The 21,609-nt window shown below is 47.7% G+C and overlaps 1 protein-coding gene across 1 annotated transcript in view; it reads left to right on the top strand.

Moving 5' to 3' along the window:
• Positions 1–20,506, top strand: part of TMEM178B (transmembrane protein 178B) — a 399,615-nt gene extending 379,109 nt beyond the window's left edge. Inside the window, exon 4 of the mRNA XM_068973481.1 lies at positions 20,256–20,506. Coding sequence (XP_068829582.1) covers positions 20,256–20,506 — 251 coding nt within the window. The remainder of the gene's footprint in view (positions 1–20,255) is intronic.
• Positions 20,507–21,609: the final 1,103 nt, after the last annotated feature.

The following is a 21,609-nucleotide window of genomic DNA, read 5'->3' on the forward strand; positions in this document are numbered from 1 at the left end:
GGAGGTGCTGGTGGGGGAGTGATTCTTGGCAGACTGAAAGCATGATACTGGAGGTTTGTGAAGACAGACCCAGAGGTATCAGTCAACTCTGCTCTACTGGGCCTGCTTCTTCATCCAACAGAACTAGGGCTTTGGGGATAGATGGGAAATGACTCACTTTTCATCTCCAGGTATAAAATACTTGGTGGCTCGGGGTAAAGGAGCCACCTGCAATATACAAGACACAGGAGGTGTGGGTTCAGTCCCTGGCTCAGAAAGATCCCCTGGAGAAGAACATGGCAACCCACTCCAGTATCCTTGCCTGGGAAATCCCATGGACAGAGGAGCCTGGCAGGCCACAGTCCATGGGATCACAAAAGAGTCAGACACAACTGAGCGACTAAACAAACAGAAAAATAATCAGAGAATGAGTGCCTTTGTAGAGAGTTTCTCTCCCTGATGTTCTGGAAGTCTCCTGATTTCAAATATGCTTTGCTCTTATCAGATCATGTCTCATACCATGTGTCTTGATTTGGGGTTTGGAAAATACCCTCACCCTATCTATAGGAGCCATCAGAGCATCAAGGATGTCCAAGATGTGGTTGTGAGAGAGGAGAGCCCATTCCCCACTTCAGTGAACCATTGGAATCTGCCCAATGTTCATAATTCATTAAATAAACAACCCCTTAAGTACCTGCTAAGTACTCAAGGATAAAACATATGATACTTTGGAGGATAAAAGATAAAATAAAACTCCTGCCTGCCTGAGAGTTGCCTACAATCTTAGAGGAGAGTCAGACACCTAGACCAGTTAGTCTGATAAATGAGCCATTTCCCTTTTCAAGACTGACAATTTTACAATGCAAAATATTAAAAACAAGAGAATTCTGTGTCATTTCAGCAGTAAGGAGGATGAGGACCTCTTTGATCTACCTCTCTACCGTTCTTGGGAAAGGAAGGTGCTGGTCACCCAAAATGAAAGTAAAAGTCACTCAGTCCTGTCTGACTCTTTGCAACCCCATGCACTGTAGCCTGCCAGGCTCCTCTGTCCGTGGGATTCCCCAGGCAAGAACACTGGAGTAGACATTTCTTCCTCCAGGGGATCTTCCCAACCCAGGGGTCAAACCACAGTCTCCTGCTTTGCAGGCAGATTCTTTACTGTCTGAGCTACCAGTTCATTGTGAGTCAGGTGACAATTTTTAGTTCACAGAGCTCCAAAGGGAGGCAAAGTTCCCATTTGACCTTCAACATCCCACACACCACCACCCCAAGAGAACAGGTGGAAGAGGCAGTGAGGAAGGGAAGAGCTCGCTTGTTGGAGCATCAGTGCTGTGTCAATAGCAGATGCTGCCCAAACGTTATTTACCTTTCTTCTTTCTGGCAGTCCTTAAGGTTGGCATTAATACGCCAATTTTGTACATAATGAACTTGACCCAGAGATCCAAGAAACAAGTTTCAGTCAGTCAGTTCAGTCATTTCAGTTCAGTTGCTCAGTTGTGTCCAACTCTTTGCGACCCCATGAATCGCAGCATGCCAAGCCTCCCTGTTCATCACCAATTTCCGGAGTTCACTCAAACTCATGTCCATTAAGTCAGTGATGCCATCCAGCCATCTCATCCTCTGTCGTCCCCTTCTCCTCCTGCCACCAATCCCTCCCAGCATCAGAGTCTTTTCCAATGAGTCAACTCTTCGCATGAAGTGGCCAAAGTATTGGAGTTTCAGCTTCAGCATCCGTCCTTTCCAATGAACACCCAGGACTGATCTCCTTTAAGATGGACTGGTTGGATCTCCTTGAAGTCCAAGGGACTCGCAAGAGTCTTCTCCAGCACCACAGTTCAAAAGCATCAATTCAATGCTCAGCTTTATTTACAGTCCAACTCTCAAATCCATACATGACCACAGGAAAAACCATAGCCTTGACTAGATGGACCTTTGTTGGCAAAGTATATCTCTGCTTTTTAATATGCTATCTAGGTTGGTCAGAACTTTCCTTCCAAGGAGTAAGCGTCTGAATTTCATGGCTGCAGTCACCATCTGCAGTGATTTTGGAGCCCCCAAAAATAAAGTCTGACACTGTTTCCACTGTTTCCCCATCTATTTCCCATGAAGAGATGGGACCAGATGCCATGATCTTCGTTTTCTGAATGTTGAGCTTTAAGCCAACTTTTTCACTCTCCTCTTTTACTTTCATCAAGAGGCTTTTTAGCTCCTCTTCACTTTCTGCCATAAGGGTGGTGTCATCTGCTTATCTGAGGTGATTGATATTTCTCCTGGCAATCTTGATTTCAGCTTGTGCTTCATCCAGCCCAGTGTTTCTCATGATGTACTCTGCATAGAAGTTAAATAAGCAGGGGGACAATCTACAGCCTTGACGTCCTCCTTTTCCTGTTTGGAACCAGTCTGTTGTTTCCTGTAGAGTCATGCAATTAAGTAAATGGTGGAGCCTTAATCTAAGGTCTTCGGATCGATGCCCCCTCTTTCTTCTCTCTTCCTGGAACATGTGGGAGAAGAGAAAAGGGTACCAGGCGAGGCCACCTGGGATGAAGAAGGAGGCATAAGAAGTGAAGCAGAAGGCAGACACAGGCTCACCCACCAGCTTTCATTAGTGTCTGGAGGCCAGAGGGGTCCTCCTCTCCCCCACTTGCAAGGGACAGGTAGATGTCCCTTTGGGTAGGACAGGAGGAAGATGGGTAGAGAAGACCTTAAGGGCCACCCAAGCAGAGTGATCAGTGGGGACTGTGGGTGCCCAGAGAAAGGGAGCCTTTCTCTCCTGGGAACTCAAGGGCAGCCTCACAGAGAGGCTCAAGATTGAGGCTGCGGGAGGAATTCAGTGAACTCGCCCCTTCAAGGGCTTTCATGTCCATTTATCAAATGAAACTGCTCCTAGGCTTGGAGTTGGCCACTCTTCAGGAGCAGTCCATCAAGTCTTTATTTATTCATTCTGGTTTAGGATTTCACATGTCATTAATACATTTCCGTTCTTATATATCTCTATGTAACTAAACTCTATTGTGAATGAAGCAAAAAAAAAAAAAGTCCCTTTCATCGTTTTAAAAAAAAAAATGCTTAAGCAGCTTTGTGTCAAGTTAAATCTAAATTTAATATGTTATTTGAACCCATAATTTTGGCCCTGGGGAGGAAGGGATCTGGTAGCTGTGTCCTTCCTACCACAGCCGCCCGCGCAACCCCTGCCAACAAAACCCAAGAATACCTTAAAGATTATACCACCTTCATGGGCTACAATTTATTCTAAATAATAAATTAAAATATCCTCTCCCATTTAGCTCTTAACATTTTCAACTGAAATCACATTTCCCAGAAGCCTCTGGGTCACAGATTCCTAGGATCTTTGAGTTAGTACAGCCAAGGGCGGTGGGATAGCATTCTCTCTTTATCTCAGCACTCCCATCTGGGCCCGTAAAGTAGGAAACTTCTCTCCTCTGTTTAGAAGTATACCAACTCTACCTTATATATATATATATATGTATATATATATATTTGGCCATGGTGGGTCTTAGTTATGGCATGTGAAATCTTCAGTTGTGGCATGCAGACTCTTAGTTCTGACATGTGGCATCTAGTTCCCTGACCAGGGATGGAGCCTGGGCCCCCTTCACTGAGAGCACAGAGTTTTAACCACTGGACCACCAGGGAAATCCCTTCAATTCTACCTGTTAAGGCCCTGCTTCCTAAAGGAGAAGAGGTGACTGACTTCCAATTGGTGAGGTTGCCAGAGGAGGCTGAGCTCCTGGGCCCAGCAGCATCTGGGTAGTCTACTTTTGCTTGGCCTCTTTTGTGGCCAGCATTCCCAGAATCAAGGCCCATCACCCAGGCCAGCATCAGGAGGCCACATTGGAGGCCTATTTTTCTTTCTTTTTCTGGCCCACCAGTGTGAGTCACTTCTGGGTGAGTGTATCTCTCTGCAGAACCAAACATTCCCTAGGGAAACTATCCTAAAATGTCAGCCTAGCGGGGGAAAGTATTACTGAGCTTGATGGTGGCCAGGAGCCAAGCCACAGTTGCCATACTTGCCTTAACAGTAAAAAAGCTGATATCTTCTGTCCTCTCTACCTTCTTTCTGGAACTTTCTTCTCATCAGAGTTTGAACTCAGAAAATGAAGAGGGGTAAATGAGGACTGTTCCCCAAGTCTCCCAGACACAAGTGGCGCTGAAAGGGTTGCCAGGCACAGGCTCGCTTGCAAGCCAGCAGCACTGCAGGGAGAAGCCTGCTGATGGGCGGGGCTCCACTGAGCTCCTCTGGGGCTTCTGACCACCAGGTGACTCTGCCCACTGGGTTTGGTTTCTGGCCTCCTGGGAAGCTACCAAAAGTCTTATTGAAAGAGAGCTGATGTTCTAGATCTTGATTCCTTTCCTTTCGCAACCAAAACATCCTGATCCTCATGGAAAACTCATGTCCCTCTAAAGGAAGTCACCCTTTGGCCCAACATAGACCAGAGTGAAGTTATATGTAGACTGTGATTGGTTTTCCTAATTATCTGGAGAAGTCAGCCATGAGATTTTTATTAACTAAGCCATGAGTCTGAGGGTCACCCAGAACCTCCTTATGGCCATTTTGATAATGATAGGCCCTCTTTTCCCAATCTTACCATCTAGGAGATAAATCTTACTTAACCACCACCATGTATAGGGTCCTGTTGGGGAAGAGAAGAGCTTCTCTGCTTACACTGCTTACAGTCCAGCTCCAGAGATGATACCCATGCACATGAAAGAGCTGGAACGAGAGGAAACATGTGGCAAAAGCATGGATTTGAATCCTGGCTCCAGTACGTAGCAGCTGTGCGATCTGGGGCAATTTACTTAACCTCTCTGTGTCTTACTTTCCCTTTGTAAACCTCATAAGGTTTTGCTTTGAGGATTCAAAGAACTACCATTTCTAAAGCTTTTAGGACAATGCCTATCATATTATGTGAAAGTGAAAAGTGAAAGTTTCTCAGCCGTGTCCAACTCTTTGTGAACCGCATTGACTGTATGGAATTCTCCAGGCCAGAATACTGGACTGGGTAGCTGTTCCCTTCTCCAGGGGATCTTCCCAATCTAGGGATCAAACCCAGGCCTCCCACACTGCAGGCAGATTCTTTACCAGCCAAGCCACCAGGGAAGCTCAAGAGTACTGGAATAGGTAGCCTATCCCTTCTCCAGAGGATCTTCCCGACCCAGGAATTGAACTGGGGTCTTCTGCATTGCAGGCAGATTCTTTACCTGGCTGAGCTACCAGGGAAGCCCACCATATTATAAATAGTACAAATAAGTGTTTGATTCATAGAAAGCTGTATATGTGTTCAGTGACCCAGTGATGGGGTGATGGCATGCCCAAATCATTGGGTACAGAGTTGCATCTCAAGGGAGGGCCAAGCCAAGCTGACAGATGTGCCATGCGTGTGGAAACATAAACCAAACCAGGTGGCAGGCTCTCCTGATCTTCTGCTGCCACCCCAAGCCTCTCTCTTCTTCTACTAACGATCATGGCATTGGCTTGGATCAGATAGGGCAGAAGCCAGAGAGCCAATTTCTTCCAGACACTTAAACAGCTGGGTCCCTATCCTTCTCCATTTTGAATCAAGGCCATTCTGAGCTTAGCCTCATATGCACACTGATGGCAAATAATGACATTTAATGGTTTCTTTCACCAGCCCTTCTGTGCATGTCAGGAAGTGAGAACCAGCATCTTTTCTCCAGGTGGCTCATGTCTGACAAAATAAGTGATAGCAAGTCCTAGAACAATTCAAAGAGAATGGTACCTTTTTGTCCCAATACCTAGAGTCACAGGATCACTTAATCAGAAGAAACTTAGAGATCTGGTCTACCCCCTGTATTCTGTGTTCAAGGAGATCATAGCCAAGAGAGATGAGGTGATTTAATCCACTTCTTGGAAAAGAATGAAACCAGAGCCTGGGTTTTCTGATTCTTGATGGAGTTGTCTTTCCATGAAGCTATATCCTGGTCGATAGCAGGTCTTCTCCCAGGAAGCTGGTGCGGGCTGACCCTGGGGGACCTCTGGGTGGGCCAGGAGAGTCTCATGATGACCAAGACAGTGACTCAAACATAATGAAAGATCAGTTTGTACTGGGCTTCATGCTGGCCCGGGGGGTGGGAGGGGGGTGGTGAGGCAGGATGGGGGTGTGGAGATGGGGCTTTCTCTTGTATCTATTTAGGAAGATGACTGGTACAGTGGCCAGGGAAGTATAGTATCAGAGATGGCCTGCAGGAGGTTTCATATGCCTTCAGCATTGTCCCCAGCCAGAAACCCAGGGCAAGATTGCCATCTGCTCTAGAGGTTCTCAAAGTTTGCTCTGTGGGCCATTGTTGTCCACCAGAAGGCACTGGCTTAGAAAGAAAAAGGAGGAAAGAGAAGCAGGAGCAGGAAGATGGCATGTTCTAAGTGGCCTTCCGCTTGGAAGCTCACTATTCACAGCTTGAGAATGTTCCTTTCTGCACAGCTGTGGACGCCACTCTCAGTCTAGTTAAGAAGCCAGTTGGATCCACTAATTCTCAGCTCTGAACCAAGGCCCAGATGGATAGGAAGCTGCAAAGATTCACACTGAGAAAAAGGTGATGCTGTAGTCTTGCTTCATTTCCCCCTCTAGAACTCTCCTTCCTGTCCTGTTTGGAAAGCTCATAGCTCACCACAGACCACCAGACTCAGATCTTCCCAACTTTTCACTCCTTGAGGCGTGGAATATCCAAGGCCAGTGGGCAAGAGTGGAGTGGGCCAGTGGTTGCTTCTCATGGAGGATGCTGTTTTTTAAGGGGGCCAATGGAAGCCATTGTGATGAATAGTTCTTGGGTGTTTCCACAGTCAAATAGTTTGAGGCTTTGCAACAAAACCAGGTATTTGTTCTGTTCCTTATACCTTGGAACCTTCAGCAGATTATTTAATTTTGAATTCAGTTCAGTTTAGTTCAGTTCAGTTGCTCAGTCGTGTCCGACTCTTTGCCACCCCATGAATCACAGCACGCCAGGCCTCCCTGTCCATCACCAACTCCCGGAGTTCACTCAGACTCATGTCCATTGAGTCAGTGATGCCATCCAGCCATCTCATCCTCTGTCGTCCCCTTCTCCTCCTGCCCCCAATCCCTCCCAGCATCAGAGTCTTTTCCAATGAGTCAACTCTTTGCATGAGGTGGCCAAAGTACTGGAGTTTCAGCTTTAGCATCAGTGCTTCCAAAGAACACCCAGGGCTGATCTCCTTAAGAATGGACTGGTTGGATCTCCTTGCAGTCCAAGGGACTCTCAAGAGTCTTCTCCAACACCACAGTTCAAAAGCATCAATTCTTCGGCGCTCAGCCTTCTTCACAGTCCAACTCTCATATCCATACATGACTACTGGAAAAACCATAGCCTTGACTAGACGGACCTTTGTTGGCAAAGTAACGTCTCTGCTTTTGAATATGCTATCTAGGTTGGTCATAACTTTTATGAATTACATAATTTATGGGATTTGTAAATATATGATTTGCATAAATATATGTAACCTCACAGCAACTTCAAGAGGTACAGAAGATACAGAAACTGAGGCTTGGCTTAAGTTAAGTGCATCTGCCTGAATTTAATCATTTTGATCACAGAATGGCTTCCTTGGGAGAAAGAATGGTGGTGATGTTTTAACAAAAGAAGAAAGAAGGGGCACTTGCCTGGTAGTCCAGTGGCTAAGACCCCATGCTCCCAGTGCAGGGAACCCAGGTTCAATCCCTGGTCGGGGAACTAGATCCCACATGCTGCAACTAAGTCCTGGTGCAGCCAAATAAATAAATACTTTAAAAAAAAAAAAAAGAAGAAAGAAGGGAAAGTGTTCTGTGTAGACTAAAAACAGCAAGATATAGTCTCTCAGTCCCTTAGGCAATAGGTGTTTAATAAATGAATTTTATAATTTAGTAAATGGGATAGCTATAAATGCTGCCTTTGCATTCCAGAGAAACCAGGGTCAGAGCTTCTATAGCACTCATAAAAGCTTCCCACCTCATGTCACCTAGCGATTTCCAACCCTTCTGTGAGGGCTGCTTCCTTTTACCCCTCCTGGTTGAGCACAAGCTTCGCTGCAAACCCACCAATGTCAGGATGTAACCCCTGGTGGATCTGAAACCACTCTGAGCCCCAAGATAAGTTCTCTTACCAAGATGGGTCTCAGGACTGTATTCTGAGATCTTCCAGATCCCATGGTTTGAGTTCCAACAAAATGCACAAAACTAAGGGTTGTGAGTGAGCACTTTGTCTGGTCTCTGCTGAGAACAAGCGCTGCCCGGTTCGGCACTTGCCCTTCGACGGGGCCGGGAGAGAATGGAGCAGGTGATGAAGATGAAAAGCGGTGAGCACAAATTTTCTTGTCCTTCAGAACAATTTTTCTTCGCCCTTACTTAAAGTTTTCCCTTTCTAATATTATACCTTACCTATAGAAAGCAATTTTAACTTCTCTAAGCTTTTCCACATTTATTATTATGGCTCTGCAAAATAATCCTGCAGAGAGGGTATTATTCTGAGGCTGAATTTCTATAGAAACAAAAATGCTTCCTGAAATCCAAGGTACCCATTGAAACACAAGGTAGGGAGGCACAGACATGTGTGGGCATGCACACACACACACACACACACACACACACACACTTCACCATCCACAAAATGATTTAGGAGAAAGGAGAGTGGGAGGGCCAACCATGGTATCTCTTTTATTCCCTTCTGTCTTTCCAAGTCCATATTTTCACTTAAAAGTTCCATAGCTGTTTCCTCCAGTGATATGGATTAACTGCACAGAGCCGTGTGTAATACAAAAGGAGACGTTGCTGCCCTGCCAGCTCTGGAGGAAGTTACAGTGTAGCTGAACAGAAGCTAAAACAGGGAACAAGAGAAGGTTCCTATAGCTAATTGTCGGATTGCCTGTTCCGGACCGAAAATGTTTCAAGGATTCTGAAACAAATGTGGACCGTCTCATGCCAGGCACACTCAGAGAAGACTTCTTGGGAGATTCGGGACTTAGATTGGGCCATGAAGGAAAAGGGCCAGGACAGCTGCTAGGACTCTATGCAGACTGGTCAGAGGGTGGAAATGGCAGAGTCCAGTATAGGAGACGGGACAGTGGTGGTCTGACCTTAGTCAGTTCCCATCCTGACATTTGAACCCACTGACACTCTCTTCCCAAGAAAGAAAAGGCTCTGTCTTGGGTGTAGAGGTCACCAGTGAACTTGTGATCAAATCTAACATACACCCAGAAGAATAAGTGTTTTGATGGGATTGAGTGGGAGTAAATATCAACACCTAGATGAGGGAGACGAGATGGAGAAGAATCCACCTGATGCCCAGCAGCTATCATTTTGCATGGCTGGGTTTAGACGCCTGTTTCAGCTACCGGGTAGCCATCAAGCCTGGTAAGTAAGTGTTAGTCACTCAGTCATGCCCAACTCTTTGCGACCCCATAGACTGCTGCCCACCAGGCTCCTCTGTCCATGAGATTTTCCAGGCAAGGATACTGGAGTGGGTTGCCATTTCCTTCTCCAGGGGATCTCCCCGACCCAGGGATTGAACCCAGGTCTCCTACACTGCAGGCAGATTCTTTACCGACTGAGCTACAAGGGAAGCCCAAGTCTGATAACATAGCCTTATTTTATCATGTATAGTAGACATTCTGTTAATAAACCAATTATTATATCTTCACCTGTTGTATCAGAGACAGAGGAGCCTGATGGGCTAGAGTCCACAGGGTCACAAAGAGTCGGACACCACTGAAGCGATTTAGCAGGCATGTTGTCTCAGATCACACGTGCTGCCAAAACAACAAAACAAAAACCACACACTGGGTAGCTTAAACAAGAGAAATTCATTTTCACACAATTCTGGAAGCTGGAAGTCCAGGATCAAGGTCTCTGATGCTTCCCTCCTAGCCCTGCGGGACGGCCTCCCTCTTGCCGCTCTTCCCGTGGTCTTCACTTTGTGCACGTGGCTGTCTGGTGTCTCTTTTTATGTCCTAATCTCTTCTTACAAAGACTCCAGCCACAGTGGCTTACGCCTGGTGCTGGCACTCCGTTGCGTCCAACTCTTTTGACCCCGTGGACTGGGATTTCCCAGGCCAGAAGACTGGAGTGGGTTGCCATTTCCTTCTCTAGGTCAGCTTCCCGATCCAGGGATCGAACCCCCGTCTCCTGCAGCTCCTGCACTGGCAGGAGGATTCTTTACTTCTAGTGCCCAGATTGGCTGACAACCCACCCTAAGAGTCTCATTTTAACTTAATTAGCTCTTCAACAGGCCTATCTCCAAATACAGTCACATTCTGAAATATTGAGGGATTAAGTCTTCAATAATTTATGAGGATTCGATTCAGTCCATGACCCCTGTGTTTCCAGATTTGGTGGCCACCCTGGAGATACGGAAAAACCATGGAATGAAGCTCCAAGTCATATTATAGGAATGTAGAAACTTTTCTTTACAGCCAATGGCAACCCAGCTGAACCAGCCAGTCCCTTTCATCTCTTGAGTTGGGGATGTGGATGACTGTGGCACCATCATGCCTGGATGGAGACCTGCCTTGCAGCGTGCAGACACAGCCCTGGGGATCCAGACGCTGCTTGCCCCAGGGGTGTGGTGGCATTCATGCAGCGACTCTGCCCAGAGCAACTGCAGGGTGTGGAGAACGATGGATCGTGCTGTCCTAACTCAGGGCCCCATCCCCTGCAGCGCGTTGTCCCTCGGAGCCTGTCACCACCCCCTGCCTCATCCCAGTGAACCCCGAAGGCACCTTGGCTGTAAAGCCCCATGTGACCTGCCTGCTGGCTGATGCTGACGCAATGGTATATAATTCAGCAGTGATTTATATTCCATGCAGGTCTGAGCAAAGCTATAAAGCGCTCTCGAGAGCCAAATGCTGCTGAGGCGTTTCATCTAAGCAGAGGAAGGGTTTGTGTACATCAGCTTCCCGGGATGCAGAGCACGGTGAGAGGAGGAGGGAACCTTCTTCTGTTTGCTGATTTGCTTTTTTACAGATTTCCAGATCAGAGAGGGGCGGAAGGGGGAGGGTCTTAGGGAGGCCTGGGGCTGCTCCCTGACCTCCCTGACACACATGCCCACAAAGGCACACTGGCACAGACTGGGGTCAGGACAGAGGTGCTCTGAGTGCCATAGCCACAAGGCGCCCCACAGGGGTCAGAGATATACATCACTCCTTATCCCAAGAGCAGAAAATGTCGCCCAGATGGATTTCTGGCCCTGGAAAGCTGCAGAAATTCTACTCCAGTGAAATTTTGGGTGCAACTTGGTCACAGAAGGAATAGCTATTTGGGAAAAATGCCTGTGCACGCAGTATGAGACCACCCTGCATTCCTGAGAGAACCTTCACCAGGCCCTCGGTTTCCTAGGCGATGGCTTCTTGAATTAGTAAGAGCACTTCCACTGCCTGGCCCGAGGCTGCAATTTCAATGCTATTTCTCCACAGGGTCCATGGCTGTGGGGTTCTTGCTGAGGCTTCTCTGACAATCCCTGAAGGGAGCGTTCTCCTCTCTCCTCCTGTGGATGCTAAAGCAGCAGCTGCACAGGAAGCCCCATCCCAGCCGCCTTACATACCTGCAGCCTCTGCTCCGAAGTGGCCTGAGCAGGAGGTGATGCCAGAGCTCTGAATATCAGCTTAAAAATACCCTAGTTATCAGCCTTCCAGGTGGTACTGGGTTCAAACCATTTGGGGGCTGCAGAATAAGTGCTCCCTGGTGACATTTCACGGTTGCAAGAGAATTAACTGCCCCAAAACGATGATCTCCCAGTCTGGCATTTCTTAACATGGCAACCCATCCAGAGATCCAAGTTTCTGTGCTTCAGGCATTAGGTTTTCTGTAACTTACCAAGTGAGGAGTCCCAGGTGGCGCTAGTGGTAAAGAACCCACTTGCCAATGTAGGAGACTTAAGAGACCCATGTTCAATGCCTGGGTTAGGATGATCATCTGGAGGAGGGCATGGCAACCCACTCCAGTATTCTTGCCTAGAGAATTCTGTGGACAGAGGAGCCTGGTGGGCGACAGTCCATAGGGTCCCAAAGAATGCTCAACATTCAGAAAATGAAGATCATGGCATCCGGTCCCATCACTTCATGGGAAATAGATGGGAAAACAGTGGAAACAGTGTCAGACTTTATTTTGGGGGGCTCCAAAATCACTGCAGATGGTGACTGCAGCCATGAAATTCAAAGACACTTACTCCTTGGAAGGAAAGTTGTGACCAACCTAGATAGCATATTCAAAAGCAGAGACATTACTTTGCCAACTAAGGTGCGTCTAGTCAAGGCTATGGTTTTTCCTGTGGTCATGTATGGATGTGAGAGTTGGACTGTGAAGAAGGCTGAGCGCCAAAGAATTGATGCTTTCGAACTGTGGTGTTGGAGAAGACTCTTGAGAGTCTCTTGGACTGCAAGGAGATCCAACCAGTCCATTCTGAAGGAGATCAACCCTGGGTGTTCTTTGGAAGGAATGATGCTAAAGCTGAAGCTCCAGTACTTTGGCCACCTCATGCGAAGAGTTGACTCATTGGAAAAGACTCTGATGCTGGGAGGGATTAGGGGCAGAACAAGAAAGGGACGACCGAGGATGAGATGGCTGGATGGCATCACTGACTCGATGGACGTGAATCTGAGTGAACTCTGGGAGTTGGTGATGGACAGGGAGGCCTGGCGTGCTGCGATTCATGGGGTCGCAAAGAGTCAGACATGACTGAGCGACTGAACGGAACTGAAGCAACTTAGCACACACGCAACTTACAAGCGAGGATTCATTGTTGTAGTCAGTGGAGTATCACTGATGGGTCCTAGGGTGCAGGGCAGGAGGGAACCTGTAGGAAGGGTGACCAGTGTGTCCCACTTAGCCCAGGTCTTTCTCATTTTAGGACCAGAACTCAGACTTCCCAGGGACACACCCTCTACCCAACAACTCCCAGACAAGCTGGGATGGTTTATCACCCTGCTAAGGAAGAAGGACTTTGAAAGAAAAAAAGTCAGAAACTTAAAGATTATGGAGGAAGCACTGGGAATCTGTGTAGCCAAGCAAGTACCTGGAACATACATGTCCCCTGGGGATTAAGACACATCTTTGCATAATGTGTGATACCACAGACTAGTATATAATCCTGTGACTCAGTCATGTTCTGGTGGTGGTTCAAGTTGGAGGAGTGGGTGAAGTGGCCAGAAAGGATGTGGGGTCCAAGGAGAACTGGGGGAGCCCCAAGCCTGAGAAGACAGAGGAGGAAATAGAGAGGGACCTCGAGGGAGAGGGGACCAAGCTTGGATCGAGGGACAGCTTGGAAACGCAGAGAAGAGACAGCCTAGCAGGAAGAAGTTGTCAAACAGCCAGGAAACTAAAAGTAGGGAGAAAGCTAGAATCTGGTATCTGGCGATCAGAGAGCCATTAATTAGAGATGGCTGCACAGCGAAGGGGGTGGTGAGAAAGCTGTACTTGGTATTGAAACAGGAGTCGGCCGTCTGGACATGAAAGCTGTTTCCTCTGTCTCACCCTCACTAAGCCTTATCTGTGTCTAGAGTGGGGATGCTAAGGGGACTGGAGGCACGATGTGGTGATCCCATCCTCTCCCCTTCCAGCCAGGTGCTGGCGGGACCAGCAGACAAGAATGACCGGGGCCAGGCCATAGGTTGCCAGGTGACATTGTGGGTGTGATTCCTGATCATGCTCCAGGTGGGGCTGGTCATCCAGGGAAGCAGATACTGTGTGTGAATCAAGAGCAAGCATTTATGTTTACAGAGGTCACCGTTACACCCCTTGGTCCTGCCTTCCCGCCCGCAAGTGGAATTTGCGAGGAGGGACTCTAGAGAGGTCTGGAGGACCCATATGTGTCAGCAAGTCTTGTTAGCACCAACTGCCAGGCTGTGGGAATCTGGGGTGGTGGTGTTCTCATCTAACTGGGCTCCCTGAACTCTGAGTCCAAATGAGTGAGAGTCTTGGTGCCAGAAGGGTAATTAGATTTCATTTCTTCTTTTGACTAGCTACAACTGACCAGTTAGGGTCGGCCGCCTGGAGGGCATGGCTGAGTAAGAGTCTGAGGCCCCATCCAGGACCAGCAGGAATGAGGGTTGAGATTGATTAGCTATTTCTGCCAAAGGCATGGACTTGAAACTAATAGAAGGGACATTGAACTTTGCTGTCCAAAGCACAGTTCCCATAATGACAGGCCCCTTGTGAATGGACAAGGTTAGTGCTTTTCAAAAATGTTTAGATCAAATGAAACTTCACATGGAAACAGATCAGAGCAGGGCTCGTCCTGGCCAAAGGGAGGAGAGAGGGCTGGGAGTCTCTTTTACTCCCTCTTGCTTCCCAGGGGCAGCTCCAGAGGCACTGCCGTGGCACATGGTTTGAAAATCCCTGGAGGAGGGACTGCTTTAGGAGAGGGCCAGAGAGGGTCTCTCTGAGAGGATGGAACTGGAGTTGAGACCCCAGAAGATCTCAAGAAGAACGCCATTTTAGTGAGAGAGCAGCAAGGGCACAGGCCCTGGGGTGAGGACAGGCTTAGCCTGTTTGAGTCACAGAATGTTTTCTCCTGTGACCGGCGTACTGGGACTCTGGGGGGTCAAGCTGAGAGATGAGGTCAAGGAGGTAGGAAGCATCCACCCAGGTGAGGCCATACAGGCAGGGTAAAGAGGTGGGATTTAAATTTTTTTATATATGGCTGGAAGAAGAAGGTGGGGCATCACTGATCTGCTACAGAGGTTCAGTGGGAAGTGATGAAAGCCTGGCAGGAAGGACGGCGGTGAGCATTTCAGAAGTCAGAGGTGTGATGGGAATGGGATGCAGACATGCCTTCTCAACTCAGGCTTAGAGACCAGGACCCTGGGGCCCTGGGACTGAAGGAAGGATGCTCTCTAGGCCAGGTGAGGACCCCCTTCTGTTTACTGCCTGCAGACACCCTGCTCCTTCTTCAAGACCCTGATTCCTCTGGGAAACCTCCCCTGGCCCAGCATAGTTGTCTCACCATTTACTTCTGGGTATTTTTCCTTCTTTTCCTAAAGATGACTCGATATAGGAGGGACCTTCTAGCTATCTGCTCCAGCTCCCTGATTTACCAATGAGGGTACCAGCTGTTCAGAGCGGATGCTAAACTCAGGCCCTTTAATCCCCCGTCTGGCGCTATTTCCACTTCATCCTCAGCTTTTCATTTACGTCTGTCTCCTATCCCCAACGAGATTATAAGATTTTTTTTCATCATCTTTTTATTTTAGATTTAATTAAGAATTCTCAAGAACAGCGATCCTATCTTATTCTCCCTTTTATCCCTGTAACATCTAGCATAATGCTTGGTACAAACAGAGAAGTTCAACAGATGTTTGCTGATCGGCTGTCGGGCACACCGTGGGGCCCGCAGCCTCAGGAATGTTCCCCTCCTTCCGCCTCATCGCAGCTAACCTGCCTTCCCCAGGCTTGACGTCCCTTAGATCTGGCAGCTGCATTTCTGCTGTCCTTCCTTGCCTGGCCAGTGCCGCAGCCAGCTCTGGGTACACAGTGGAGCCTTGCCCCCAAGGGAAGGGCTCAGCTAGTTCTTTTCACTTAATTGGTAACTGTGACTATAATTAGTCTTAAAGTCTGATTGGAATTAGGCTCAAACCCCAAGACATGGGGGAAATTATTGAGAAAATGTGACCACGCATTAGAACGTTTGCCTTTCTTGGATCCTCACTAATCAGTCAGAAAGTGCTCCTGAGAAATAAGATAACCCAGGCTGGAGCCCGCTCCTTGTGTGAGAGGAAGGTTTCATTATTTACCCAAAGCACCACTGTATTTGGGTGAATGGAAAGAGGCTGTGATCCCCAGTGCTGTAACATCTGTGTGTGTGTGTGTGTGTTTCAGTTGCTCAGTCATGATCCAACTCTTTGCAAGCCCATGGAGTGTAGCCTGCCAGGCTCCTCTGTCCATGGGATTCTCCAGGCAAGAATACCGGCGTTGGTTGCCATTCTCTTCTCCAGGGGATCTTGCCCACCCAATGATTGAACCTGGGTCTCCTGCATTGCAGGCAGATTCTTTACCTTCTGAGCCACCAGGGAAGCACTCGCCCTTTATTTGAGGTGTGTTTTCTAGCAGAGACATTTAGAATCTCTGTGAGTTTCCCAGAGAACCCCAGGGAGTTGGTGTGGTGGCGGCGGGGGGTGGAAGTTCTATACCGCACCCTCCCCAGCTGGTCGCAGGCCCACAGGTCTGAGAGTTGGACTTGTCACCTTAGGACACTGAGTCTGGCAGGTCCTTGCCCATCTGGGCCTCTTAGCCCACAGACACTCTGGGACTCCATCAAAGTACATTGTTATCTCAGCTATCAGAATAGCAGCGGCAACATGTCCTGCGTTCAGTCCGTTAACCGAGGACCCACCAGGTGCCTACTTGGTTGTATTTCCAGTTATTAATGCACATCTTTCCAAACTTGAATTTAGAATTGCAGAAGCACATAAAAATATAATTTCTCACCCGTGTCTGTGGGGGCTGACAGATCCTTCCCCACCTCTTCCCATTTTGTCACACAGGACTTCTCCACAGGTTGCACAGATGACCTGCGTAATGGACCATCTTGAGTGAGAGCCCGCAGTTTTTTCCCACCTATGGGAATATTGACAAAAGCTAACAAACCACAGAAATTTTTAAAGGTTGCCAAGTCACAGAACAACTGACATGACGTGAAGGCAGGAAGATACCCTAACTAATCCTATTAACATAGCAATAAGATGTAGGTAAGCCTGGTGTGCTACGGTCTATGAGGTCGCACAGAGTTGGACACGACTGAAGTGACTTAGCAGCTTAGCAATAAGATGTATGTTATCAACAAAATGGGCCATGTCCAATTGGTAGGTAATTAGGTCTATGTGGCAATTAAGTCATTAGGTCTTGATTTATCAACCACATTCTTTCTGTCCTGTCCAGTCTGCTTGCAGTTGTTGTTGTTAAGTTGCTAAGTCATGTCTGTCTCTTTGAGACCCTATGGACTGCAGCACGCCAGGCTCCTCTGTTCTTCTGTATCTCCTGGAGCTTGCTCAAACTCATGTCCATTGAGTCGGTGATGCCATCCAACCATCTCATCCTCTGTTGTCCCCTTCTCCTCCTGCCCTCAATCTTTCCCAGCATCAGGATCTTTTCCAGTGAGTTGGCTCTTCACATGAGGTGACCAAAGTTTTGGAGCTCCAGCATTGGTCCTTCCAATGAATATTCAGGGATTAATTTCCTTTAGGATTGACTGGTTCAATCTCCCTGGAGTCCAAGGGACTCTCAAGAGTCTTTTCCAGCGCCACAATTCAAAAGCATCAGTTCTTTGGTGCTCAGCTTTCTTTATGGTCCAACTCTCACATCTGTACATGACTACTGGAAAAACCATAGCTTTGACTATACAGACCTTTGTTGGCAAAGTAATATCTCTGCTTTTTAATATGCTGTCTAGGTTGGTCACAGCTTTTCTTCCAAGGAGCAAGCATCTTTTAATTTCATGTCTGTGGTTACAATCTGCAGTGATTTTGGAGCCCAAGAAAACAAAATCTGCCATAGTTTCCACTTTTCCCCCATGTATTTGCCATGAAGTAATGGAACTGGATGCCATGATCTTAACCTTTTGAATGTTGAGTTTTAAGGCACCTGTTTCACTCTCCTTTCACCTTCATCAAGAGACTCTTTAGTTCCTCTTTGCCTTCTGCCATTAGAGTAGTATCATCTGCAAATCTGAAGTTGTTGATATTTCTCCCAGCAATCTTGATTCCAGTTCGTGCTTCATCCAGCCCAGCATTTTGAATGATGTACTCTGCATACAAGTCATATAACCAGGGTGACAATATATAGCCTCAATATACTCCTTTCCCAATTTTTAACCAGTCTGTTGTTCCATGTCCAGTTCTAACTGTTGCTTCTTTATCTGCATACAGGTTTTTCAGGAGGCAGGTAAGGTGGTCTGGTATTCCCATCTCTGCTTGCAGAACACCCTTGAAATAGTGTCCCTCAAGTTTTACCAGCTACTGGCAACTTGCAAAGATCATAAGGTCAAGATCAATTTTCTTGAGGTCGACCTTCTCTCCCAGAACAGATCACTGGACTTAATCAGCAGGACTACGCCCCATTTGATGAGAAGAAACATCTCCCTTTTGTAAAGTATCCTGTGTAGGTACAGTTTATAGAGAGCTCTTGGGTGACTTCAGTCACATCCAGAGCTTCAATTTACAAGATGTTGACTCAGTCCATGTCTCTAGCTCAGAAATTTCTACCAGGCCCCAAACCTGTGGTCCCAAGAGCCTCAACATCCCAAGGGCAGCTCAGATTTGAACTCAGCATGCACACACACTCATACACACACATGCAGTCTCTCTCTCTCCCCCACTTCTTTTCCTAAATCTAAATTTTAATAAACAATGTCATGCACACCAGGTTTCTAAACCAGAAATTGAATGCGTACTTGAAGCCCAAGTATTCAAGAATTTGGATTCTTGAAAACTGGTGTCAAAATGGAGCCTTCTCCAGCTCTGGCTCTCCCAGCCCATCGCTGTCTCCTTCCCTCACCCCCTCTGCTTCTTCCCTCACCTGGATCCATGTCTCAAGGTTATACACAGAACCTCTGCCTCACACAGGGTCTCCTCGCTAGGCTGGTCAACAGAAATCATCTGAGGAACTTTTGGAAAGGAAAGCGCCCCATCCTGGCCCTCAAGATTCTGATTCAGAGGTTCTGGGGTGAGATGTAATCCACTCTGGGCACCCACTTAGAATTCTGTCTGAACCCCAGGGCAGAGCAGGAGGGACCCTGGGTGCTTTGTAACCTCCCAAGTTTGGGCCCACTGTTTTTCCAAGAAGTGATGGTACCGTATGTGTTTGTACATGATGGCTGTTGCTACACAGACAAACACATACACCTACATGCTTCCCCCACACAGTTTCGTTTACGCCAAGTCCCCTCTGATGCACTGCTTTGCTTTTAGCTGCCTCTCCAACCGTCATCCACTAAACAGCAAATCAGTCCTGGCCTGCGCCTTCCTCCTTTCTCCTCTTGACACAGCAGGGTCCTCCCTGGACTCCCTGCCTCTACACTGCCCTCTGCTCTGCTCCCGACTTAGTGACCTTTGGAAACGCAGATCACCGCCACTGAAGTGCTTGGGCCCCTGCAGTACTATCGGCCCCAGCTAGCCTTCCCAAACGTTGCGTATTTCTTCAGGCTTTTACTGTCCCATCTGCAGTGACAGAGAAACCAAGACACAGGGAATATCAAGAAAAGCTCTTGAACTCATTTTCGGTACATCACATCTCTGTTGGCTAAAAGTGGGCTTAGGATTCTCTTTGATAATGTTCTGTCCCTTGTAGCAGCCTTCTCACTGGAGGTTAATATGAGCAATGGCTTTCTTGTTTGTTTTTGTTTTTCTTGAGTTTTTTTGGTTGGTTTGTTTTGTCTTCTGTTTGGCTGTGTCGAGTCTTAGTTGCAGCATATGGGATCTTTAGCTGGGGCCTGTGGGATCTAGTTCCCTGACCAGGGATTGAATGCAGGCCCCCTGCATTGGGAGTGTGGAGTGTTAGCCATTAGACCATGAGGAAAGTTCCTAAGCAATATGTTTTGGTTTTGTTTTAAGGAGCATCATAAAATAAGTTTGTGAAATACCTCGTAAGACTAAGTTGGACAGGTTAACTCACTTGACTGTGGATTATGCATCTTCGTGGGTGAGAAGTCACGTACAAAGTTTCCCAGAGTTACTGCCTCTGCTTCGTCGTAAAGCAGTTTTCTCCTAGGCTTGGTGTTCCACGGAAAACACTTTGGTGAATGTTGTCTTACGGGAAAAGGCTTCCAGGATTTGGACGACTGGTTGGTAAACGGATTAAAGGAAAACCCAATGTTGTATAAGACGTTGTATGTGGAAAAGAAAGGAATAAAGATGTTTTCTCTCTAAAGAAGTAGAGAAGGGGGTGTTTTCTGCATCTCCAAAGAAAGACAATGAATTTTAAATGCTTTTGAAAAATGAACTGAATGCTCTTCTGCTTTACTTCACCCTACACAAACTGGCCTGTGATTTATTGTTAGGATTCTCCCAAAAGAGAGACGCCCTGAGTTTGTCCAAAACCAGGCAGTTATCAGAGCGTGAGGCAGCCTTGATACTATTCCCCTCTCTGTGAATGTTTCCAAATATCCATCTCGTCAGCAGGTTACCCTTAACCTGCATCTTTTCATTTTTCTTATTCAAGAAAATTAAAAAATGTAATAAACCTCCCTTCTCTCTCTCTCTTCCTCTCCTTCCCCTCCCCTTCTCTGCTGCCCCTCCCCCCTCCCCTGTGTCTCCCCTCCCCCTCCAGGAACTTTCTGCATCATCTCACTGTGCACCTGTGTGGCCGGGATCAACTTTGAGCTGTCACGTTACCCCCGCTACCTGTACGGACTCCCCGACGACATCAGCCATGGCTACGGATGGTCCATGTTCTGTGCGTGGGGGGGCCTGGGCCTCACTCTGATCTCGGGATTCTTCTGTACCTTGGCCCCTTCTGTCCAACCTGTCCCGAGGACCAACTGCCCCAAATCCAGACCCGAGAACGGGACAGTGTGCTAAAACAAGCAGCCCATACTCACACCCACACACATATATATATATAAATATATATATAATATACATATATATGACAAAGCTCAATCAAGACAATGCCAGTGCCAAGGCAGAGTGGGGGTCGGCTCAGGCACCCACACCTCGCCGGACTCTGTGTCGCCTCATCACCGAGATGGGGGAAGGCATTCCCCTCACGTGGCTCTTCCATCGATCCGTAACTTCTGACTCCGTGGTTTCTTGAGGACAGCGTGAGCATTACCCCTTAAAGACAGGGTCCCAATTCCCACCACTCGCAAGGACGGGGGCATGGAGGCGGGGAGGCTGGGAAGAGATGGTGCCTGTGGTCCAGGGTGGCACAGATGTAGACAAGAAAATGCCCTCCCCTGAGCTGACAGGACGGGACACCACCCCAACCCTGATCATATTGCAGAGAAACAACGCCCTTAGTTCACAGAATGTAACCAGTTCTTCAAGGCCATTTCCAGAACCGTTTTCTTCTCCTGCTCTTCCTGTTCTGATTTCCTTCCTGGCCGACCAGCGACACACCAGAAAGTGGAAGAGAAAACACACCAAAAGGAAGTTTTCTCTCTGCTGCCAAGCTTTTGGATGAAGTTCCAGAGGTGGGAATGGGGAGAGAACGCCGTGCTGAGAGGCAAGACCCACATCAATGAAAGGACACTTCTGTGGATGCTCAGAAAGCCCAGTCTTACCTTCCAGCTGCCTTACACCCAGTTAAACAAGAGGCCGCCCTGCCCTGAACCCAACCTGCGCTCCCTGGGCAGATCGGAGCCTTGGAGTAACCTCTGGTGTGTGTGTATGCGTGCATGTATGTGTGCAACAACTTTGGATGGTTTCCTTTTTTTCCTTTTCACCTTTTAAAAATACTGCTGGATCATGACTGTTGTCTATCATTTGTGGTGGTTTCCTGGCCCAGGATGGAGGCCCCAGGAACAAGGTGGGCCTCTATGGGTGCCAGTTCTGCAGCTTGACATCCCTGCTGTGTGTGTGCGCGTCTGTGTTTTCTGAGTGTGGGATTTCTATCATTTGTGTTGCATTTTTCTATTATTTTTAGTGCAGCTGAAATTCCCCGAGGGCAGAACCAAGAACGC

The sequence above is a fragment of the Capricornis sumatraensis genome, chromosome 5 (assembly GCF_032405125.1).
Source record: "Capricornis sumatraensis isolate serow.1 chromosome 5, serow.2, whole genome shotgun sequence".
Classification (NCBI taxonomy): Eukaryota; Metazoa; Chordata; class Mammalia; order Artiodactyla; family Bovidae; genus Capricornis; species Capricornis sumatraensis.